The sequence below is a fragment of the Dendropsophus ebraccatus genome, chromosome 6, assembly GCF_027789765.1.
Source record: "Dendropsophus ebraccatus isolate aDenEbr1 chromosome 6, aDenEbr1.pat, whole genome shotgun sequence".
Lineage (NCBI taxonomy): Eukaryota > Metazoa > Chordata > Amphibia > Anura > Hylidae > Dendropsophus > Dendropsophus ebraccatus.
In genome coordinates this window covers 45,504,764-45,513,536 of record NC_091459.1, presented here as the reverse complement: position 1 = coordinate 45,513,536, position 8,773 = coordinate 45,504,764, and the positions used below count along the sequence as shown (strand labels likewise).

The following is an 8,773-nucleotide window of genomic DNA, read 5'->3' as shown; positions in this document are numbered from 1 at the left end:
CAGGCTGCAGAGCTCCTCTTGTGCTCTGCAGCTTCAGAGCAGCCTGTCTCAGCTGACTGGCCGCTCAGCTAATCACAGGTCGCAGCGGTCCCGGCCTGTGATTGGTTAAGCGGCCTGTCAGCTCAGACAGGCCACTCTGAAGCTGGAGCACGCGGGACCTGGGGAGAAGTAGAGCGCAGAAGGAGCCCTGCAACATGGACAGGTAATAAATACACTTGCATATTGTCAGCTACCGGCTGCGCACCGATATTACACGTAGCAATGTGCGGTCGGCGACTGACAATTATGGGTCCAAACTTATATCAACGATCAGCCGATGATCGTTGTCATCAGCTGATCGTTGTGTTTATTACACGGAACGATGATCGGCCGGATAGGGCCGATTCGGCCGATTATCTATCCATGTAATAGTAGCCTAAGGTTCTGCAGTATTGATCATAGTTGGATTACAGATGTACATCTATAACTAGCGGCTAGGTTCTATTATGTCTTCATTATACAGTATTGCTACTAAACTGCAATTAATTTGCAATACTGAATTTTATTGTTTCTTTCTTTCTTTGTCACTGTGCACAACTTCTTGGGAAATGTTGAAAGTTTTCAAGTTGCATACACAATTCATAAAAATTAAAAAGTTAAGAATTGTATATGCTCACAGTGAGGACTATATCTGAAACATCAGTTTTTCAATAAAACTTAAGCTTGCTCTTCACTTTCCTGACTCTCTTTCTCCTCCCTACTCTTCCTAGTCTATCCACCCTGAAGGCGGAGTTGAGGATTGCAAACTTTTTAAAAGCCTTGAAAGAGTGTCTCAGCTGGAGAAAAAAAAAAAGTTTAGCAACTTCTGTAGGAGAAGGAAGTCTGCAGTGAGCAACAGCCTTTTAAACTTTCAAAAGACACCGCAGTCATTTGTTCACTTTCCTTCCAAGAGCTCCCTGGAGTTCGTTTTCATCTGGTTGGATCTGAAAGGTATTGTATTAGTTTGTCGATACTTTTTATTTCTTCTTACTAGTCTAGCCTTATATTAGAAATATGTTGTGTTGTCTATACAAACTCTTACGTAGTAAGTATATTGTTTGAAAGACATTCACATGGAAGTTCTCCCAGGGAACTTTACAGTTTATCCCTAAGGAGCTGCTTGCATAAGATTGCTATTTAAATTCTTAAAGATCTCCTGCTTGTGAAAATGTGAATTGTATCAATGAACAGGATGGAATTAAAAAGATGTGTTAAAGTATGAAACAATGTTTTTTAAATTGATTTATCTATCTATCCTTCTATCTATATTTTTTCTATGTACATCCTATCTATCTGCACCTCTGTCTGTCTATCTATCTATCTATCTATCATCTATGTATACACAATGTCCATCTCCTATCTATCTATCTATCTATCTATCTATCTATCTATCTATCTATCATCTATGTATGCACAATATCCATCTCCTATCTATCTATCTATCTATCTATCTATCTATCTATCTATCTATCATCTATGTATGCACAATATCCATCTCCTATCTATCTATCTATCTATCTATCTATCTATCTATGTATCTATCTATCTATCTATCTATCTATCTATCTATCTATCCATCCTTCCATCCCAAGTATGTTTGTCTTTCTATCTACCTAACATCCATCTTTTCAACCAAATATAGCTGAAAACTGCTGTGTTGAATGCTAAGTAACAGTCATTCATATAGTGGTATTTAGGGCATTCTCTTTGCCAGTTGGATTTTGTTCTTAGCTCTTTGTAGTCTGTGATCAGCTATAGTACTGTGCCAACTACTGCTAGTGCTTAAAAAAACATAGCTAATAACAAACTAAAGAATTCCTAACCTCACGTTAGTACGTTAGTACATCTTTGATATTGGTAAAACAAACAGTTATTTTAACTTTTTTTTTTTACCTCTTATTGTAACATACCATAATCTCCCCCATAGATGTAAGCACTATATGGACTTCATCACGCCATACCGTAGCATAGCATACATGCTGTAGCTCCTAACCATATACCATGTTGAGAATTGTATTAATAAATGGCTGCATGTTGTGTCATTTGATCACATAGAAGAATGCAAGGTTAGAGTGCAAGGTTAGATGCAGCTATAAGGCTGGAGACACAGTTTTGATGTCATATTCTATACAGTTCTTGCAATTTTTTGAGACATCATAAGTAAATTTAGCAAGAAGGGGAAGTATTCTTTTACATTTTCCATTCCTTCTTAACTCACTTCTGGCTTTGGCTTAAAAATTGCATCATAAACGGTGCCAATAACTACAATAAAAACTGCATGTGTGATTCCAGCCTAAGCTCCTGCCAGTACCCTGCTATACAAAATCCCTTCTAATTTACCGGTAGCTATATGAGTTATGCTCAATGACAAACTCAGCTCTACTGCATCTGCACACTACCTACTATGTGTACATTCGTTTTTTTATTCACTACATCCTGTTATCTCTGTATTCAATACATTAGTTATCCACAAATCTTAATTTTCTGAATAATAATTGAATCTGGTCTAAAATCAGTATTGCAGTAAGACTGCTACTAAAGTCACCCTGTACTGTATGTGCTTTCAAGTAATAAAGTCTAATAAGGGCAAAAGAAGTTTATTTCATAATGTTGTCAAGCAGCATTTCAAGAAGCCAAACACAATGCTCCAGCTGCCTGGAGTGAGAATTTGCAGAACTTGGAATTTTCATACTTATGTGTTCAAGCACTAATTGTTGGTAATCCTGCTGAGTAAGATTTTGCAGTTATTAAGCCTATTGTGTAGCGGCGCTCATGCCCACTACATTTCTCCTGTCCTAGGGTGGGATAAAAGGACAGGAAAAGCAAGCTGCAAGCTGCACATCCCCTTGGTTTGCATTTACAAGTGACAGCATTTTTGTGTGCTCTGCCATTGCAACATCTGTTTAGAAAATGTTGCTTATGAACTAACAAAACCTTTAGACTTAACTTTTTTTTTAAATCTCTATGCTTTTATACATTATCTATCTATCTATCTATACATTTAGCTATACAGTTCTATTATATATATTTATATCTAGCCATCATTCTATCTATCTATCTATCTATCTATCTATCTATCTATCTACCCCTCATTCTATCTATCTAGCCATCATTTTATCTATCTATCTATCTATCTATCTATCTATCTATCTATCTATCTATCTACCCCTCATTCTATCTAGCTAGCCATCATTTTATCTATCTATCTATCTATCTATCTATCTATCTATCTATCTATCTCTCTCTCTCTCTCTCTCTCTCTCTCTCTCTCTCTCTCTCTGTCTGTCTGTCTGTCTAGCTAGCTATCATCTAATAATCTATCTCACATGTACTAATCTGTTAACTATCTATCTATCTATCTATCTATCTATATAGTCAACGATGATCAGCGGCACACCAATACCGTGAAAAAACACCTATTATATGTTCTGATTTTTTGAACAATAAATTTGCATGTTTTTTCACGGTATTGGTGTGCCGCTGATCATCGTTGACTATATTGATTGAAGTTCTTGGTCAGAACCATGTCGGCTGGCACCCACCTCATTGGGACTTGTAGTGCCACTCGTTTCCACTTTCTATCTATCTATCCCTCATTCTATCTCTATCTATCTATCTAGATACAGGAGAAAGCCGCACATCCAAATGCTCATGAGGCGGGTGCTGTACAGAGCCAGTCCCCTGGCTCGGGGATCCCCAATAGTATGTACAGATATTCTCCAGCACGCCAGCATACGTGGAAAAAATGTGATTTATTTACACAAGGGTACAAAAAATATAGGGAAGCGACGTTTCGACCCTCTCACACCGTTTCGACCCTCTAATGACCCTGTGAGAGGGTCGAAATGTTGCATCCCTATTTTTTTTGTACCCTTGTGTAAATAAATCACATTTTTTCCACATATGCTGGCGTGCTGCAGAATATCTGTACATATCTATCTATCTATCTATCTATCTATCTATCTATCTGTCTGTCTGTCTGTCTGTCTGTCTAGCTATCATTTAACAATCTATCTCACGCGTACTAATCTGTTATCTATCTATCTATCTATCTATCTGTCTGTCTGTCTGTCTGTCTATCATTTAACAATCTATCTCATGTGTACTAATCTGTTATCTATCTATCTATCTATCTATCTATCTATCTATCCCTCATTCTATCTCTATCTATGTCTGTCTGTCTGTCTGTCTAGCTGGCTAGCTATCATCTAACAATCTATTTCACATGTATTAATCTATCTATCTATCTATCTATCTATCTATCTATCTATCTATCTATCATCTAACAATCTATCTCTCTAGCTCACATGTACTAATCTATCTATCTATCTATCTATCTATCTATCTATCTATCTATCTCACAAGTACTATCTATTATCTATCTAAGTACTAATCTATCTCATATCTAAGCATCTAGCAACCTTTAAATCTATTTATCAACCTATATATTTCATATCAAATGATCTATCTATGAATTCTTTCTATTTTTCTATCTAAATTTTAAATTGTTCTAACGCTAATATCTATTTTCTCCCAGTCTATTTATTCTCAAATTATCTATCTAGCCATCATTCTATAAATCACATATCTAACAGTCTCATTATTCTATAAATCTCACGTTTAACAGTCTATCTAACTTGTATTCTATCTATCTATCTATCTATCTGTATATCCATCTATCTGCCTATCTATGAATGTGTCTATCTCTCAGCGATGTACGTGGCAATGTTGGAAAACAGCAACAAAATAATTAGTTCAGTCTGATTTTGGACAGGCTTATCGCTTGAAGTCATATATCTGTCATGCATCAACTTCACAATTGTATCTTTCCCTAAACACATCCATCAGCTTTTAATAAAAATGTATTCTTCATTAATTTGTATTTTGCGTTTTTATGTGAATGAACCTTAATCATCATATGATGAGAACTTACACAAACTTTCCAATTTTATTCCATGTCAGCTTTTTGCCATTTTCAAGACCTCCGCTGTCAGTGGATAGAACCTGAAGATTCTCAGCTGACAGTTTGCTACAATTGATATCATTCCAGGCAATCCTCAATAGGCTAAAGAGCCTGGACTTCAGGTCTTTACTATTGGGGCAGGGATGTGTGTGTGTGTGTGTGTGTGTGTGTGTGTGTGTGTGTGTGTGTGTCAGAAGTACATATGGTTTACAGATACTTGCCTAGACTGAATATAGTTATATACTGTAAGAACTATTAGGTTTGCATGGTTCTTTATTCTTTGGTTATTCCCATTCACTGACAGCAAGCAGTATACTTCATTGGAATGGCATTGCCTTACAATTACTTTTTATTTTCATCTATTAGTTGTATTGGAATTATATTTTTTCAATTTCCTTCAATAAACAGTAAAATCTGTTTCCATATATGGTTGTCTATGCAATGACCACAAATTTCAGTGAAAGTTCTCTGACTAGAACTGACGATGATGTGGTCATTATGAGTCATGAGACCATTTATCCCCAAGTCAGAAATTGCCTCACCATCCATCTGCTAAGGATGAACTAGTGGAATATTCTTGTGTTCTTAATACTTAATAATATAATGTACCAATTATTGTCTCCTGAACAACAAAAGACATCAACAACTTCGCCATAAAAGTTATAATAACCATTTGTTTACAGTATGTAAAATCCAAACTATGAAGCCCAATGTTATCTTCTATTTCAACAAAGTCTAACGGCAATTTTCTATTTTTTTTTATAGGTTACCCAACTTTGAAGGATGGGTGACTGGAGTGCCTTAGGAAGACTCCTTGACAAAGTCCAGGCCTATTCCACCGCTGGAGGAAAAGTGTGGTTGTCTGTTTTGTTCATTTTCCGCATCCTTCTACTAGGGACAGCAGTAGAGTCAGCATGGGGAGATGAACAGTCAGCATTTACCTGCAATACTCAACAACCTGGTTGTGAAAACGTGTGCTATGACAAGTCATTTCCAATTTCCCATGTACGATTCTGGGTTCTCCAAATTATATTTGTCTCAACACCCACTCTACTATACTTGGCTCATGTGTTCTACCTAATGCGTAAGGAAGAAAAACTCAACAGGAAAGAGGAAGAACTTAAGATAGTCCAAAATGATGGCGGCAATGTGGACATGTACCTCAAGCAAATTGAAATCAAGAAATTCAAATATGGCATCGAGGAACATGGGAAGGTTAAAATGCGTGGTGGCTTACTTCGTACCTATGTCATCAGCATCTTATTTAAATCCTTTTTTGAAGTTGGTTTCATTCTTATTCAATGGTACCTATATGGGTTTAGCTTGAATGCTATCTATACATGCAAAAGAGAACCTTGCCCTCATCAAGTTGACTGTTTTCTTTCTCGGCCCACTGAGAAAACAATTTTTATTTGGTTCATGTTGGTGGTATCTCTAGTATCTCTAGGATTGAATATTATTGAGTTGTTCTATGTCATTTTCAAGCATGTCAAAGATGGCATTAAAGGTAAGAAAGATCTCTTTTCCAACACAAATGAGGCAAATCCAACAAAGGATTGTGGCTCTCCTAAGTATGCTTATTTTAATGGCTGTTCTTCTCCAACTGCACCTATGTCACCACCAGGTTACAAGCTTGTTACTGCCGATAGAAACCCTTCTTCCTGTCGAAATTACAACAAACAAGCAAGTGAACAAAACTGGGCAAATTATAGTGCAGAGCAAAATAGAATGGGCCAAGCTGGAAGCACTATTTCAAACACTCATGCACAGCCATTTGATTTCCCTGATGAACACCAGAATGGCAAAAAAATGGCGCCTGGACATGAAATGCAACCTCTCAGTATACTGGACCATAGACCTTCAAGCAGAGCGAGCAGCCATGCAAGCAGTAGACCAAGACCTGATGACCTTGAGATTTAATTCACTTTTTTTTGCTATAGAAGGCAATTTTGTTCCATGAAAGAGGTACTTCACGGTCTCAAAGGAGAAACTTTGAAAAGTTACTTTTCATGATGTGGGAGGTACACATTGATATTTGAGTAACTGATTGATCAAAGGTATTCTACAACTCATTATGGATCCCTTACTACTTACGCGAAGAGAAATTTCTCGTGAACTATTTAATCATAGCTTAACATCTTGAACAGTTTGGAGTTTTACCTGAAGACAATGCAGAAGATAACACTCAATAACAAGGGTCCATTATAAGGGTGTTGTTGTATAGCGGAGAAAAATGTAGATTCCCCGTTTTTTTTTTTTGTTTTGTTTTTTTGTAATTTGCCTCTTAAGAGGGTAGATTAGGTTCAACCAAAGCATTGCATTAGTAGCCCCCATGGTAGATCTCGGTAGAGGGGAGTGTTGAGTATGGCAGGACATATACTTTTGGATCATATACCATGGGTTACCTTCATGACCACTATGTTGAACTGTTAAGAACATGATTATCATATTTTAAGGTTCACATGGTATTTCTCATTTTATTTCTGCAGCCGTCACTTTAGTTTTAGCCATCACTGTGAGCAACTTTTATCCTGAACCATTGCTTCCTAAATTTGAACTTGTTAAGTCATCACAAAAAAAATAATAATTTAATGTTTGCAATATAAATATTGTTTATTAATAAATTATAGTCCTGTCTGGTAAAAGAACAAACAGAAACTTATTGAACTGATATAACTACTTTATTCAGCCTAGATTGTTTAATTTTATAGATATACTTCCTGCAGTGTGTTTCCTAGATAAGTCCTAAGACTTCAGTTAGAGTTTTGCATAGTTTCCTGTTATAGCATATGATGTGTTCTCTTGATGCTTTCTGCAAGTGTTAAAATTAAACAGAATTTAGTCAGTGACTATTATTAAGGACCATAAACAAATGCATGCATTAACTGTAGATGTGTGCAGCCATTATGATGGGGAGAAGCAGGGCAAAAAATGAGGTACGTGAAATAGTATTAAATGTGCAGATATGAGGACATACATGGTAAGTGTTTAATATCACTTTGCAGATCACCTGTGTATCTTAGGTCCCATTACAAGTAGTAACTCTGCCAATATAACCAGCACTCCCAGGCAGCACAAGACTAGGTGACCCCTATGACCCCTTACATATAGGGACAGGGCCTAACAGATGCTGGGAATCAGTTGGAGGCTTGCTTTTATCTCAAGAAATGTAGTGTTTACAGAGCTGTGCCTTAAAAGCACATAGGGGGGAGATTTTTTCAAACTGGTGTAAAGTGATTCTGGCTCAGTTGCCCCTAGCAACCAATCAGATTCCACCTCTCATTCCTCACAGACTCTTTGGAAAATGAAAGGTAAAATCTGATAAGTTGCTAGGGGCAACTGAGCCAGTTTAATTTTACACTGTGTTTGCTAAATCTCCGACCTAGTGGGAAATTTATCAGTGTAAAGTAGAATTGGCTCAGTTGCCCCTAGCAACCAGTCAGATTCCATCTTTCATTTTCCAAAGAGTCTGGGAGGAATGAGAGGTGGAATCTGATTGGTTGCTAGGGGCAACTGAGCCAAATCTACTTTACACCAGGTTTAATAAATCTCCCCCATAGTCTTTAATTTTTATTCTTTCCAAAATGATAGTTTTTTTGTGTATTCCGTTAAGGATGCACTCGATCAGCATGTGGTATTGTTTATTAGAGTTTTTTTTTTCTCTTTGTAGGCAAAGCAAATAGATTTATTGCATAAATGATTTAATTTTTTTTTTTAGTTGTAATCAAAGAAGCTTGAATGTTAGTGATAATGTAGTACTGTAAAATACTTTTATATGTTTGCTTAGAGCTG

At 36.6% G+C, this 8,773-nt stretch overlaps 1 protein-coding gene across 1 annotated transcript; it reads left to right on the top strand.

Annotated features, from left to right (window-relative positions):
* The first annotated feature begins 792 nt into the window (after positions 1-792).
* Positions 793-8,037, top strand: GJA1 (gap junction protein alpha 1). The gene is made up of 2 exons (XM_069974898.1): positions 793-969; positions 5,747-8,037. Exon 2 carries the CDS (start codon positions 5,765-5,767, stop codon positions 6,899-6,901), a length of 1,137 nt encoding a protein of 378 aa, XP_069830999.1. The 5' UTR covers positions 793-969; positions 5,747-5,764; the 3' UTR covers positions 6,902-8,037.
* Positions 8,038-8,773: the final 736 nt, after the last annotated feature.